Source organism: Arvicola amphibius, chromosome 17 (assembly GCF_903992535.2).
Source record: "Arvicola amphibius chromosome 17, mArvAmp1.2, whole genome shotgun sequence".
Lineage (NCBI taxonomy): Eukaryota > Metazoa > Chordata > Mammalia > Rodentia > Cricetidae > Arvicola > Arvicola amphibius.
Genome location: NC_052063.2, coordinates 24,480,832 through 24,497,929, shown reverse-complemented (window position 1 = coordinate 24,497,929; position 17,098 = coordinate 24,480,832). Strand labels below are relative to the sequence as shown.

General features: G+C 37.4%; 1 protein-coding gene across 9 annotated transcripts in view; it reads right to left on the bottom strand.

Annotated features, from left to right (window-relative positions):
* The window catches only part of Osbpl8 (oxysterol binding protein like 8), a 126,394-nt gene that overhangs the window by 43,900 nt on the left and 65,396 nt on the right, over positions 1 to 17,098 (bottom strand). For 8 of the 9 annotated variants that reach the window (XM_038314591.1, XM_038314590.1, XM_038314592.1 and 5 more), the window contains one exon: positions 1,760 to 1,830. In XM_038314591.1, the coding sequence (XP_038170519.1) occupies positions 1,760 to 1,830 (71 nt within the window). Of the gene's footprint in view, positions 1 to 1,759; positions 1,831 to 8,630; positions 8,788 to 17,098 lie in introns of all 9 variants that reach the window. The other variant, XM_038314595.1, reaches the window with a different exon arrangement.

Genomic DNA, 17,098 nt, shown 5'->3' with positions numbered 1-17,098 from the left:
ACCTGTACTCATACAAGTTTCCCTACTTGTTTCTTTAGAGGAAGGGTTATCTTCACTTCTGAAGGCTTCAACATGGCACTTAAGTGAAGTGGGATGTCCTGTGTATGTTTTGCTTTTATTGGCTGATGAATAAAGCTATTTTGGTTGATGATTTAACAAAGTAAGTCCAGGCAAGAAATCCAAACGATAGATAGATAGATAGATAGATAGATAGATAGATAGATAGATAGATAGATAGACAGACAGACAGACAGACGGAGTGATTGAGTTGGTGTGGTGGAGTCAGGAGAAGCCATGTAGTCGCTGAATGAGAAAAGATGCCAGAACCTTTAACAGTAAGCCACAGCTTCATGGCAAAACATAGATGAATAGAAATGGGTTAATTGAACATGTAAGAGCTAGTTAGGAATACATCTAAGCCACTGGTCAAACAGTATTGTAATTAATATAGTTTCTGTGTGATCTTTTGGGTCTGGTCAGCTGGGAAATGAATGTCTATACTTAGCGTTAAATAAATAGATATATTTTGTCTTGTTAATATGCCTTTTATTATGAGTGACTCAGCTACAAACCTTGCAATGAGTAAGAAAAGAAATGCTATATAAATACAAGGCATGGATCTTGAAGACAGCTCATTTGGTAAAATACTTGCTTGGAAAGCATGAGGTTCTGGGTTAGATCCCAGAACCCGCAGGAGATAGTGGTGGGGGCAGGGACAGGTATGGCCATGTGTGCTTGTAATTCTAAGGCTGAAGAGTGGGGAGGCAGATACTCTGGGGCCCACTTAGCTAGTCTTACCTACTTGGTGAATTCCAGGACAGTGAGAGACCTTGTGTGTTAAAGAAAAGATGGACAGTGCCTAAGAAGAAACAACCACGGTTGCCCTCTGGCCTCCACATGCACACATGTACACATGTACCTGCACATATATGCCCAGTAAATAAAATGTGCTATTCAACATGCACCTTTAAGTTACAAGTACTTTTAAACTATGAATAGTATGTACAAAACATGCATCAAAACATACTATGTAATCTTCTCAACTATTCTCAAGAACAGGAGCAAACACACAAGGCAGGAAGAGCAAAGCCCACTGCTGCAATTAAGTGAGTTCACTGGAAGAAGAGGCTTCTTCCAACCACTGAAGTGAATTCCAAAACCTTTACAAAAAGCTCTTGTTGCTGCTACTAAATCTTATCAGAAAAAAAAGCCAAAAGTCAAATCCTTTGACAAATTTTGAAAACTCGCTCAACTTTTATCCATCTATAGAGGGGCACCACATCATTATAGTGGTTTTTAAAAATACTGATTTAGAATAATCATGCCCTATTTTCATTATAGGATAGTACTACAAAGATCTTTGTTCATTACCTGGCAAATTTATGTATTTTGACTGCCATATAAATAAGTTTAAAATACCTAAAAATGTTTTGCTAAAACCATGAAGTCTGAGGCATCTCTGAATGGAGCTCTCAGATTCCAGTTTGAGACATCCTGCTGTAGCCCTCATACCAAAACCAGTATCACTCTGAAGAGAGCAAAAGCTACTAACCAGTACTTTCCAAATACTCAACAGCACCTCAATCAGTCCAAATATAGACCTTTATACTTTCAATATATACTACAAGGTTGAGACATACCAACATAAAAATTCTTATGAACACTTACAGGATTTCAATTCAGTACTCTCACTTTAAATATTGGAAAATGTTTAAATTTTAAAAATACTATTGCATATTGGGAACAATAATATACCTACCTTGCTCTTTGACATTGAAAGTGAAGAATCATCTTTATTTTGAGAAATATCTTCTTTTCCTCTTTCAAAACCTTTGGGGGGAAATGCCAATATTGAATTATTACAACTTTTGAGTATATCATTAACGTTAAAGAGTAAATATGAGCCATTCCATTTAGATATACTTGATATTCATCTGTGCTTACAGAGCTCAGACTACTATGGCTTATTGTCATCTCACTGTATTTCTTTAAAATTAAGATGGAGCCAAACTAGATTCTGTGTGTTTTTGTTTTAAAGGGGGTGGGAGCTTGAAGAGGTGGCTCAAGGGTTAAGAGCACTTGCTACTCCTCCAAAGGTCCTGAGTTCAGTTCCTAACACCCACACCACACAACTCATAACTGCTTGCAACTCCAGCCCAAGGGCTCTGTCACTCCCTTCTGGTCTTTGCACCCATACACACATAGTATTCATCAACTCAATCAATCACATGTATACATTAAAAAGAACTAAAAGAACAAAATACAGAAGGGGGTTAAGTGGAGGGACAAAGGTGTATATCTAGGAAGAGTTGGGGGAAGCCTGGAGGGTGAATATGATCATATAGTAGAACTATGTTTTATGCATTGTGAAATTCTCAAAGAATAAAAGTGAGTTTTTAAAAAGAATTACCTCAGAGAGAGGCAATCAAGAGTTCCCCTGAGTCCACCAATGTCAAGCTGAATACTACTTTTGTGCTACTGAACCACTTTACATGAAATCATCCGCTCAGAGCTTTCCTCCTAGCAAGCTCATTTCTTAATTCCCCATCCCCCTCTCTCTTTCTTCTGAGACAGGTCCTCGTGTAGCCATGGCTGGCCTTGAACTTGCTGTGGAGCCAAGAAAGACCCAGAACTGATTCCCCATGAGTTTACACAGGTTAGTACCACTTTACCCAGTGTATACAGCAGTGGGGGGGGGGTGCCAAAATCAACATCAAGTTCATGCTAGAAATGCTCTCTACTGAGCAAGATATATCCCCAGAAGTCCAGTGAGCTGATTTCTGAAGTGACAGAACTATCCAAACTAACTTTTATCTCTTACTGTCAAACTGGAGAGATTCCTGAAGGTGATAAAGAAGAGTGGAAAATACATCTTCAGTAAAGGATAAATCAAAGAGAGGGAGAAAGCACAGGAGAGGACATGGGAGGAGGAAGGGGGAAGAAAGAAGTAACAAAAGAAAAGAAGAAAAGGAGGGGAAGAAAGAGGCAAGAGACCTCAATCAATCAATCAACCAACCAGCCCTGGTGTGAGGCGTGTGCCTGCAGTACCAGCTATTTGGGAGGCTGAGGCAGGAAGAACAGCTGAATCTGGAAGTCTGAGATCAAATTGGGTAACATGATAAGACATCATCTCAAAAAGCTAAAGAAATAGCTAATAATGTATTGTAAGAGTTAGATGAACATGCATATAAACACACAGCATTGCATGTAGATTATATTGAGTTAATGCTGACTCTCATCGTTTCTAAATGGTCTAAAAGCAGGAATCTAAAATTCATAAACAGGGCTGGAGAGACAATGGCCAGGAGCACTTGTTTTGGCAGTCTGAGTTCCAAGAGATCCTACTCCCTTTACTTATCTCTGGGGATACCAGGCACATACAAAGTGCACATATATACACAAAGGCAAAAGGTAAACAAATCTAAAAATAATAAATTTAAGTGCATGAACACAGTGGGGCAAACATGTATTATTCCATATTCAAATACAGCCTAAAAAGCGATTCAATTATTACTGCAAGAATCTCATTAGAGAATTGACAGTACTAAAATCTGTGAGGCAGACGTGGATGGTACATACCTTAATGAAGTTTCTCTTACCTCTAAGGGCAGGTAAGATTAGCCACTCCCTATACTGACTCTGTCTATACATCACAGAGATGTATCAACAACAGAATCAATTCCTGAAGCATTTCAAAATTATATTTAAAATATCAGTGATAATATATTCTGCTTGGGATTTGTAAATAAAAATCTATTTTATTCAGATATTTTTAATAAATTAAATTTGTAGTATGAGAAAATACTTCTCTAGAAAAAGTAAAAAGTATTCAGTTCTAATATAGGGAAGGGGAAATTTTCATAAATGGAACACAGATTCTTAGATGAAAGCTTATAGGAATTTGGAACTTAAATATAAAAGTACACTAAAAGTTACAAAATTAAAATAGAAATTTAAAATTTTATTCAAAGCAATAAATATAGCAATAAAGAATTTCGATACTAATGACTAACATAACTTCAAAGAACTTCATATTTCTATGCTAATTTTGCTCTCATGAATAGGCTTCAATTTCTCCACCAGTACTGTTTTAGTCTCGGCTCAATCTACACAACCCATTTACTATGTTATGAAAAATGTCCATCTAACTGCACCTACATCCACATATTATTTTAAAACATAACATCAATGAAATAAAGCTATAAATTAAACACAGTGTATGTGTGCCCGTGTGTATGTGTGAACGCATGTGTGCTCATATGTATGTTTGAATAAATTTCCTGAATGTGTGTTCAGAGGCTGATGTCAGTGTCTTTCCAGCCACAGGTCTTTCTCTGAATCCAGAACCTGCCCAAGGCCAGAAGACCACAGCAAATCTCCCTGCTTCCACTTCCCCAGCACCAGGATTACAGGCATGCTCTGTTGTACATAGTTTTTACCAGCCTACTGGAGATCTGAACTCAGGTCCTCACGTCTTCATAGAGAGTAACTTACCAACTGAGCCATCTCCCAGTCACAAAGAAAACTTTAAAAATGCAAATGATATATAATATTCCAAATGTTAGAAAATGACATTCATGAACCTAGATCACATATTACTTGTTAAATCAAAGAATTTCATTTAAAAGAACCTTATACTTTGAACTTGCAAATCATATAGTTTCATATCATATAACTTCAAATTATTTATACTTTTAACTATAAATGAGTGAAGTTAAATGCTTTCTAAAATATGCAAATCTGACCATATTTTTTTTAATTTCAATTACAGTTTAAAAAAGCCCTAAAACTAAAAAAATTCTCAAATCGCACCCTGGGTTTCCAAGAGAAATTCTAAGGCAGTAATGTAAAAAATTGTTGCCAGTGTTTATGCTAGGTCTTCTTGTAAGATTGGATAGATCTGAACTCCTAAAAGGGTACAGAATAATCATGCTTTCTATAAAAAAAAATCTGCTATTAAAGTTTATTTATCAGGACCTTTTCCTTAAAACTTAGGCCATGAAAGTCTATTTATCAGGACCTCTGGGGCTCTGTCAAAAGTATTTAGTAGTGGCCAGGTACGGTGGTGCACACATTTAACTTCAACACTTGAGAAACAGAAGCTGGTAGAACTCTATGAGCTTGAGGCCAATCTGGTCTACATAGCAAGTTCCAGGAAAGCCAAGACTACCCAGAGAGAGCCTGGCTGAGCCCTCAAGTGCCCAGTTCACTGTTCCCTATTATTCATTTGGCAGAAAAAGTTACTGTCTAGAGAGGAGCGAAGCACCTAAACACAGACGTGTGGCACTGTACTAACTGCTTATGATGAAGGCGGAGGGACAGCGAAGAGAGCGAACGATGGAGTCCAAGCACTGGCACCACCATTCCTGAGCTGTGGACCTTGGGCGAGCAAGCAATTTAGCCCAGTGGTTCCACTCGGCTCTAGGGGAGAATGCCAGAGGAGTCTAAAGAGAGCGCCATGGGCACTCTCTAAAAACAAAACATATTGATACCTTTCCAAAATGTTCTCTTCAAAGCTAATACAAAAGAGTTTCCTAATTATAGTTCCCAAACACAAATTAATCGCACTCAATTTGGCATTTAAAACAGCTATCATATCCTTTTGTTCTATGTTTTCACATTTGGAGCATCATAGGCTCACAAGAATTCCTTGAATAGAACTTATCCATCATGCAATTATAAATCCATGTCGCTTTATTTAGCTTCTATAACTTTAGTTTCTCATCTAAATAAATCTGACATTAGAAAAATGACTGTCATATTAGTACATAGAGTTTATTTCTAATAGAACAGAATACTGGTTCTAAGTAAAACAACTTCCTCAAGACTATGCATCATTGACACGGTGCACTGCAGGAGCAAACTTGGCTTGCTGATCATTAACAATTACCTATAACATAAAAACAAATTATATTGCTTTGGCCTTTTAAAAATTGGATATGCTTCTATAAATGCAGGCTTAACGGCCATCTACTAAGAAAATATAGGATTGTCATAAACATTTACTATGCTGAATATCCGAGAAGTAAAATTTGCATGGGAAAAACTCCTAAGAGAGCCAGAAGATGGAGAAGCAGAGGGCAGCACTTGCCACCACACTAAGCATGGCAACCCGTGTACAATCCCTAGGGCCTGCAGGGCGGAGAGAACCAAATCCTGCACGTTGTTCTCTGACCTCCACACAAGCTCAAAGCATGCTCCCAACACACACACACACACACACACACACACACACACACACACACACACACACAGAATAATCGTTATTTTTAAAGTTTTATTATATATGTGTGGGTATTTTGCCCACATGTATTTATATGTACCATGTGCAAGCTTGATATGCAAGGAAACCAGAAGAGGGTGTCAGAAACCCTGGAACTCAGGTTACAGGCATTGTTAGCCACCATGTAGATGGGTACTAGGTATTGAACCTGCATCCTCTGCAAGAGCAGCCAGAGTTCTTACCAGTGAGCCATCTCTCCAGTCACAAATAATTATAAATTTTTAAATCTAATAAGTATAAAAGTATTTTTTAAAGCCTTCAGTGAAGCTTAAAGCCTTTTAGAGGCAATTTCTTTGCTAAAGGTTTCCCACAATTCTTAGGTAGTATTCTAGAAACAAGTACAATGACCATAGCTGAAAATAAGAGCTAAGATTTAGAGACATAATTAGACTTAAACTAAGCAAACCACACTGCGCCACAGTGCTATTATGAGTACAGAAGCAAGGCAGGAGCTCTGGGATACAGCTCATTATCAGGGCTAAGACAACACACTTCTTGGGGTAGAATAGTAAGGGGAGAGAAAGAGATGGAAGCAGAGACAGATCAACTTCCCTATGAAAATTAAAATAAAAAACTGACATGTAAGACAAAGTTACCTTTAAATATCAACAATGTAGAACTAATTTCTACTCTAATGCTATTAGATGAAAGCAAATGCACTTAGGATAACTTTCAGTACAATGAAGTAACTCAGAAGACAGCATGTATATTTCTTTTTACCTTTACCTTAAATACATAATAAAAGTTCTTTCTGTAGAGTACCTGATTCTACTGCTTAACTGATAAAGCTGGTATTTTGAAGAGCCTTTATCACAGAATATGGGAGCAACCCTAAATGATTTTCTATACTGGAAGATTTCAGAGACACAGCAAATCATTTACTCATCTATTAAAACAGAACTATCAAAAAATTATCTTAAATACATTCTTTGAATGTATTAAACTTACAATTATGTCTTTAATCACATAATTAAATATATGTCACCTTTCTAAAAGTAAATTTTCTATTATTTTAATACTAAGGTCACTGGTTGGTCCTTAATACTAACCAGATTTGTGGTATGAAGGTCAACAAATGGTATGTGCTATTATACCTAGCAACGGTTTAAAAAGATACAGTCGAGAAGACAAATACAAAAAGAGAACCAAGTCCCACTGCACAAGCAAAGGCAATACTTAACATTACCTAAAAGCTTCAGTATGCGATATCTGAAAGCCACTTCTGAATAAAAACACACCAAACAGGACACTACTTAAGGACATAAACAAGACGCACGATAATAACTACACTATTCTAAGAAGACAATACGGATTAAGTACTGTTCAAAGCCTATGCTACTTAGGTACAGCTTAGAGCCATGGATATTTTTTTAAAACATTGTTAAAAAGAATATAAAATTAGTGAATTCATAATTAATTGCTTAGGTATCTCAAAATAATACATAAACTTATCATCATGATTATTTACAAAGAGCCAAAATAAAAGGTATAAAACAGAAACTCTATTGCAAATTCAACAAATGTAAATGTCAGAAAAATACATATAAGTTCTAGTCAATTTTTCTTTAAGATGAATATTTTAAATTTTATTGTAGGAAAAACCCTGTTCGAAAAACCAAAAAAAAAAATTCATTGTAGGAAAAAAGCTGTATTTTTAATTTTCATAATCTGAAAATATAAAAAAATAAAATGTATAATCTAATATTTACCTCAATAAATCATTTTCAAATAAAAGCTCAAGTTGTTTATATCTGATTGACCAATCACTTAATGCCTAAATGATAATGTAAAGCATCTAATTTTATTTAATATTACTGTGTATACAACATAACTTTCTTAGCAAAAATTATCTTCGCATGAATAAGCCTAGAAGCAAATATATACATAGCTGGAGAACCTTACTATAGTCAAGAATTAAAAGACTAAGCCTGGCACATACGTTGAACATCAATTATAATTATTACTTTACAGAAATGGCTAAATATAAGTGTTAAATATCTGGGCTTCATCTGCTAAAACCTCCATCGATACCATTTCTTTATAGAAATACATATGTATAATGTCAAATTCAGAAATGCCTTAATTTATTTCTACAATGAAATCAAAACGCACACAATGAGAAATGAAGGTTCTTATTTCACTGCCTCGTTAGCTCAAGTTTTAGCTGGAGACTATTAAGAGAGAATATGGGAAGCCCAGCCACAGAGAGGCAGGGACGGAAAGCTAAGCTTTCAAAAGAGAATTGTTTACATGAAGCACAACATTAAGATTTTTTTACATTGCTGGCTTATTTTCATTAAGAATATGCAAGAAATTAAGGCAAGAATGCAAGATTAGACAGACAAACCTTGCAAGGATGGAGAAAGTTCATTGTATCCTCCAAAGGAAGCATTCCGGACAAGCTTTCGGCCATCAATTCGTGGAGGAAATAAAACCGACGAAACCCCAGCACATGAAGAAAATCTACGCTGCTGTGAACTCTCTTCTTTCATGGTTTAAGAGATCTGTTTAATATATATGTTCACCCAGAGGGCTAATTAGCCCAATAAAGCAAGACAGGCTTTTCTCTCACATCCAAATGTGGCAAACCCCACCAGCACAAACAAAGGACACACACATTTAACAGCAAAGGAGAACTAGAGACTGTCAAATCAGCAATAAACAGATAGGGCGACTGACAGGGAAGGCAGGGAGCCAAGCTACTGACTTCTTTTTTACAAATGAATTGATTAAAGAGCTATCCCACTAATGTTTTACGTTTGTAGCAAGACAAAGATGCCCTCCCCTGAGTTGCTGCCTTAGCAAAACAAAGCAAGATCAATACTTAGCCATTTTGGATGAAGTAATAGGGTCTCCTCTCAAAATGACGAGCCTTTTACCAACCACATCTTTTATGTGATTGTAGTATGTGGCCACACTTCCCTCCTCTTCTGACTCTTTTTCTTTCCAGCTTTTGGTTACTTCAAAAGTAGATCTCAACATTATACTTTCTACCTTTCCTGAAGCTTCTAGATTTGTATCTAATCTGCCGCTTGTCTTGGCCATGATTAAGAATTCATAAGGAAAGATATTCTTTCAATTCTGATGGATCACAACTGCTAAAGCAGAGGATTAACATGTTTTACTTCTGGGAGGAATACAGGAGTCATTAAGACAGCGTTAATGCGAGCCAATCAACACAGCAAATTAAAATGACACCATAACAATGCCGTGTGCTCCAAACACTCCCTTGAAGTGTTTTTAGCTGTTATAGTTCCTCTTCACTGTGTTTGAACTATTCATAATCTACCAATGAGTTTGGTCCACTTAAAAACAAATAATTTGCTATTTTGAAAGTAATAAACTATACCGTCTCCTTATGCCTATCTGTTAAAATTCCCAAGAACCCTTTTCATCTTATCCTATACCTTAATTCATTCAAATTAAACTTGAGGATTTAATCTTACAAGAATTTTTGCCCTAAGACTCAGTTTCTTCTTTACCATGCACATACACCAAGACTGATTCTTAGTTCATATAAAACATTATTTCATATAAATCTAAGAGTGTTTCCCCTCCTTATTAGAAAAGCCATTTCTAATAATTCATATCAATTTCTGATAGTTATGGTAGTACATGCCTTTAATCCCAACACTCGGGACAGAAACAGGTGGTCTACATAGTAAGTTTCAGGTCACGTTTTTGACACCCTGTCTCAAAAACGAAGAAACAAAATACAGTTGAATTCCTATGTAATGATATGTGTTTTTTTCCTTAGCAAAGGCACTTCAAAATTATTTTGAAAGGAAATTTATGGCCAATCCCATAAAACTGCAGTTCTGTTGTCTGAGTGGGAGAAGGTCTCTGTTTTCCTCTTCACCCATATCATAAAATGTAAATTACTATTCACTGGAGACAATAAGAGAAGTATAATTAATTCATGTAGTTGGTGCTTGCCTTTCAAGGAATAAAAAAGATATTATCACAAAAGGCATTATCCTCTAATAGTTAGGTAGTGTTTAAATTTAATGAGTCTCCATTTCCTTAAATATAAAATGCTAAGAGTATCATTATAGGATTATTATGTAAAGTTTACCAAGGGTCCAAGTTGAAAATGACAAGGTGAAAATATTAGAATGTGTTCTCTCCTACAATTCAAGGGATGACAGAGGAAAGAATTTTTCTAAAGAATATAAGCAAGTATGGGAATACATCTACAACATACATTTGACAGCTGAACTTGAGAGTAACAAACAGTCATGGCCGTGCAGAGGCATGAAAGCCAAGTCACATGCCAGCATTTATATCAAACAGTTCTTTTGTACAAAATTCACAGTAGCAAATTACGCTAGATCACGTGTCAAATGGGCTGATTAATATTTTTAAATATTCATTAATAATGCTAGAAACATACAAGCCCAACATACAAGCAATGTCTTCCCTATCTCAAGGAGAATGATGCCTCATTTAGAAACCCAACACGCCATTATGCACTAGAATACCCTAAAGATATTTTTAGACACGACAGAACTCAAAATACAACTTTTCACATGTTTTTATTTTCTTTGCTTTTTAAAGACTTCTTTAGTGCACCTCTTGTCGGTTCTGGTTCTACAGTAGAACCCAATATACTGCACAGTATCCACTGTTCGGGATGAGTCCACTATCTCCCAAGTCTCCGTAACATCTCCAAACACATACTATCGCCTTTTTTTGTCAAGAGAATTGAGAAAATACTCATGCAAATAATTTTCTCTAGGACTTACTTCTGTCCCAGGACAGCAGGTTTGAAAGACTGTGCCAGCATACATACTATGCATAAAGTAACAATAAACAAACAGTGTGTGGCATATAAGAGATCACCAAATGTATAAGAGCTACTTTCACCAAAAAGTCCCTTGCCAGGACATCATCTTTCTCAAAGAGAAGTGCTTGGATCAGCTTTGCCCAAGTTCTTCTCTGACCTTAAGCTTGTCCTAGAGTACACTAGAACTGTCTCTTTGCCTAGACCCACATTTGAATTAGCTGAGAATACTTCTAGCACAACCAAGTGTCCTACTTTTCATTTATTCTTGATAGGATATTGTGAGCTACATGGTACAAAATACTTCTGCCTCATTCCTGTTATTGTCCAGAACCAAACTGCAAGCAATGCTAAACCCCATGTTTTCTAAGACTCACTAATAATGATTCTGCCCAATCTTTTCCCCGAGAACCTCTATGACCATAGCAAAATAACCGACAGAAGCAATTCAAAAGGAAAGGAGGGTTTTAGTCCATGTTTGTTTTGGCTTGCAACATTGCTAAGGCATGTAGTGAGACAGAACATCATGATAGCAGAAGCATGTTGCAAAAACCTGCTCACTTCACAGAAGTCAAGATGCCAAGGCAGACTACAGGAAAGTTTACGGACAAGACATACCTTCTACTGGTCTGTTCAGAACTAGGGAATTATCATGGTTTAATTTATTGATGAACTGAAAGCCCTCAGGATCCAATTACCTCTCAATAGCACCAATATTAGGGGACCATGCCTGAAAGACATGAACCTCTGGATTCATGTATGTTCAAACCCATGACAAGACTTATTAAATTCTCAAAGAATTCAAAGATAAGCTATAACCCAGAGAGTATCTAGCATATTCTTCTCTGGTAATATTGCCCCTTCTGAACAAGTAAACTTGTGTTGGGAGAGGCTGCTTGTTCATTTCCCGGCTGCCCAGACTCCTGAAATAATCACACAGAAACTATATTATTTGCAATACTGTTTGGTCAATAGCTTAAGCATATTTCTAGTTCTCTCTTATATCCTAAACTAACCCATCTCCATTAATTTGCATCATCACGTAGCTGTGGCTTACCGGGTAAAGTTCTGTCCTGGAGTCTGTCTCTGGCAGGGCTACATGGCATCTCCCTGACTCCGCCTTCTTTCTCCCACCATTCCGTTTAGTTTTCCCTGCCCAGCTCTATTCTGCCTTGTGCAGGCCCAAAGCAACTTCTTTATTAACTAATGGTAATAAAAATATATTCACAGCATACAGAGGGGAATCCCACATCAAACTTGTTAAATAGGCAGAAAGTATTTGGACTGAGTTCCTACAGAATGAACTATAAAAGAACTTGCTTACAAGTGAATGCAAACTTAATTTGATCTAAATATGCAAGAGAAAGCCAGATCTCAGCCAAGACACTAAAGCTACTGAGCTTTCTTTCGCAAGTCACAGGCAACCAACTGATCAGGCCATGCTCACAGAAGAAAAAAAGCTATTCTGTACCCCACTTCTTCATTCTATCTATCAATATTCACTGCCCACATTGCAGAAAACTCTGAATCTCTTTATGATACCTAGTGCTGCCTGATATATGAGTTATCCTTGCTTGAATAAACTACTAAATTTATCTAAATATTTTCTTTGGACACTACTTAGTGATTCCAAATAATTATTTTTCCCCTAAGACAGGGTTTTAATATGTTGTACCCCTGGCTGTCCTGAAACTCACTCTGTAGACCAGACTGGCCTTGAATTCATAGAGATCCACCTGCCTCAGCCTCCCTCCCTAGTGCTGGGATTAAGGTGTACACCACCACCAACCAGCCTAAATGTCTTAGGTATGCACACATGATAATACCATTACTATAAATACAAGGCAAGGAAAAACCCGTAGGTGAGGACTGTGTGCATCTGGTGAGCAGGTGTGACAGCAAATGGGGATTAGAGGGTAGAGCTGAGGACGTCTACGTGCTACAGTGATCCCTTCTCAATCTGCACTTCTATGTAAATAAGTACTGATTTTATTATTCTGTAAATGTCAAGTATATTTTACACTTTTACATGGACTAGTTCATAGTACATAAAGATATCAATTTCCTGCTAACAAACACTGTTAAATGTTACCTAATGCACAGAAAACACAAATAGAAGCCACTATGGTGACCAGAATTCAAACCACATTTATTTGTGTGTGTGCACGCATGCACAGCCATGGATGTGCAAGTAGGGAGGCACAATCGCCCACGGCATACTTGTGGAAGTCAGAGGACAAGTCGCAACAACTGGTCCTTGCCTTCTATACCATTCAGGAACCCTAGGACAGTCTGACAACTCAGACTGCCAGGCTTGGTCGAAGAAACTCTTACTCACTGAGCCATTCACTGGTATATTATGACAATAATTTTATTATACACTTATTAAAATATACAGAAAATCTGGCTCTATATTCCTCAAAGAAGAAAGTGAAAATGACAGAAGCTAACTGAACTGAAGCCCTGTTATTACTTGATAAAGTGTGTGTGTGTGTGTGTGTGTGTGTGTGTGTGTGTGTGTGTGTGTAAAGGAGAGTATACTCTCCCAGATTTTCCTAACAAAGAAAATTAAATCTCAATAGCAAGAACTAGCTTGTATAGGTAATATTTGATCGTCCTTCAATACCTTAAGTTAAAAATACTTAAAACATTTTTTCAAGAAAAATATCCCTTATTATTCATATATTCATCTTTCTCGTTTGATACACAACTCAAAGGGCCTGGCAATGGTAAGCCAGACCACCTCCAGACCTCGTCTCAGCAAAGATGCTTAAAACAAAGCTGGATTAGTCATTTTAATTTTTCAGTAAATATGTTCATTATTTTAGTTTCCCTTGTAAAAGCAGTGTTAAACATAGATTCTGTAACATTTTACAAGAGGATTTTAGAAATGCTCTATTCTTATTTTCTTAATTTGCAAAACATGATGTTGACGTTCACGATGCTATGAAACGACTCCCTGAACACAGGGAACGACACATCAGAAACTAGTCTCCCTCAGAACATCAGCGAGTGCACTGGACTCAGAAACTCGGGGCAGCAGAGCCTGTAATTCACACTGTTTCTAACCCAACTACTTATGGCTGGCAGCCAGCGCAAGTGCTGGACTGGGGGTGGGGAGAATAAAGATGGGGAAAGGAGAAAATCAGAGTCCTTTTTAGGCAACACAATTTTCCTGAGCTATACTACTCAAGAACATATTTGTGTGTTTATGGTCCAAGATAGGTTCAGATGTTCAAATGTCTTACCAAGAAAAGAAGAATTGCTTCGATTCATGGAAGAAAGTGACTTCCAGGTGTCTTTATCTGTGGAACCACTTTAATGATGGTTCTCCTGTGTTTGTCATCTAAGATTATACTAGCAACACCTAACACAGTCACCTGGGGAATATGATACAACCCTTTACAGTTGAAAGCTGCTTCAGAGAAATCCTGTCTTTATGCTGATGCTTTCTATTAGCTCTTGATGTAGGCTTCTGTCATTTTTAATGCGCCAGAACAAAGAGGGAACTGACTTTAGGTTTAAGAGAATTTACTATGGGACAACAGAAATGTAATACTCAGACAGTCCAAGTTAACTTGAATGAAACAAGGATAATCGCAGAACAAAGACTTTTGCTATAAAATAATTCAAAACTTTAACATTTAAGAATTAGTTCGAGCCAGGTTTAATGTGTATGCACCTGTAATCCTAGCTTTCTCAGGAAGGTGAGACAGGAGGATTATAAATTCAAGTTAGGCTGAGATGTATGGGGAATCTGTGCCTCAAAAACAAAACAACAGCAAACAAAGTCCAAATGAAGCAGGCTGGAGTTTACAGCACGGAGATAGCCTTGTGAGAACAAAAGCACTCTATCTACATACTAGCTTAAAAATAAAATGCAGAGAACATCAGCTGCCAATCCCAGTGCTTTGTAAAGCTCGATAACAAATCTTAAACATGATCCAGAGGGAATGAGCATCCCCAAGAGATGAGCTATGAGTGAGTCCCATCCTCTCTGGTACTCCTGTTCTATAAAAACAGACAAAGGGAGAAAACAAGCTTGCTTAGTCAACACCTCTGCCTTTCCTGACAAACGAACAGGTCATAATGAAACAAACCCTACCCTTTCTGAGACTGTAATAGTTCTTAAACTCCCAGGAAGAAAGCTGATTTTAGAGTGGTGGTGGTGGGGGGGGAGTGCTGAAGAGATGCTCTGTGGTTGAAAGCAATGGTTGCTCTTCCAGAGGACCTGAGTTCAATCCCTAGCATCTATATCTGGTGGCTCACAACTGTCTGTAACTCCAGTTCCAGGGGATCTGATGTTGTCTTCTGGCCTCCACAGTACCAGGCATGCACATGATGCATGGACACACACCCAGACAAAACATCTATATACATAAATTTTACAAAAAATTGTAATAATTGATAAGAAAAAATGTGGAAAATATGCAATTTTTGGAAGAAACTAAGGCATTGGTTAGACAGACAGCAAAGACTACCCTGACAAAATGTGGGGTGAGCGAAGAGTCAGTCTCTCCTGCTAGTCCAAAGGAAAACAGGAAGAGCCCAGAAGATGGGAAGAAACTGTGCTTCGGAAACCAATTGTTTTAAAGCAATTATGACCTCTCCTTTAAGTCGATATAATATACATGAAAGAGACACAGCTAGAAAAACAGAACAATGAAACTAAATGAATTTATTTAAAAGTGACTACTTATGAAGCATGTAACTGAAGGGACTTAACAAATCTTGTTGAATTTGAAGCTAAACTCTACTGAAATAACCACATAAAGGAGCAAGTTATAAAGTCTCAAAAGTACTGATAGGGATTTTGAAAAAGAAGGCAGCAGGATCATGCAATAAGGTCTGATAAAGCCAGAAAGGGTAGTGTGTGTCAGTATCTCAGCACTTGGGAGGGTCCTTTGTAGGTGTTCAAGACCTTCCACAGTGTGGGGCCACCCTGGCTTACATGAGATGCTGTCTCAATGAACACAGGAATGGATAAAGAAGCAAACTGTGTGGTAGAAAGGATCAGCAATTACAAGGGAGAAGGACATTTTACTATGGGAAACCAAGAAAAAAGCACAGCCCAACTAAAGAACAGTGAAAACCTTCTAGCAGGGTTTAAGGAGAGAAATATCAGACAAAATTGGGAGAATAAAATTGTACATAATTAAGAGCCTTGGCTAGCAGATAAAGAAGTCACAACCTATGTTCTCAGGATGCTCAGTTATTGCTTTCCATTTGCTGGTTCAAACAATGCTGTACGAGACAGACTTGGAGATCTTTATAAACACGTGTTACTATGCTTCACCCCAGAGATGCTGAGTTGAATACACTGTGGCTAAGCACAGCTCCCAGGTGATCCTCAGACACAGCCCAATGCACGCCACAGCTCTTAGTAACAGTAAGCCGTTGTCTTTTCACTGATGGGACTGATGCAAATGCAAGTCATCCAACCAGCTTTCAATTATAGGGTTGAAGAATTATAATTTTTTATTTTTATTCATGTTATTTTCTTGGAGACATACATATAGGTCCCATGTATTCTTTGGCCATATGCACACATCTGTAGGAGCCTGTTTCACCATAGCCTCACTTAATATTGACAATTTTTGTTTGTTTTATAAAGAAAGATGAACCTGATACACTAGAAGGCAAGAGCATAGGAGAACAGTAGTAGGCCATACAGCTATATAACATTAGAGACCTGACCTAAGACAGTGATAATAGGAATAAAGGTTCCGAGAGAGAGAGATGAAGCCAGGCATGGTAGCACACCTCCCAGAACTTGGGAAGCAAAGGATGGAGGATCAAGGGTATACAGTGAGTTGATGCTAACCTGAGTTAAATAAGACCCTGTCTCAGCAAATGCATGAAGGGGGTGAGGAGGGAGGGTGCATGAGAGAACGAATATATCCTGACAATGTAAAACTTGTAAAAGAGAAGATCTCTTTAATATGAAAAAAAAACTTGGAGGAAATTATAAATCTGTCCTCATTAAAATTAAAAACATCTGCTTTGTCAAGGGGACCATTACCGTACTGATA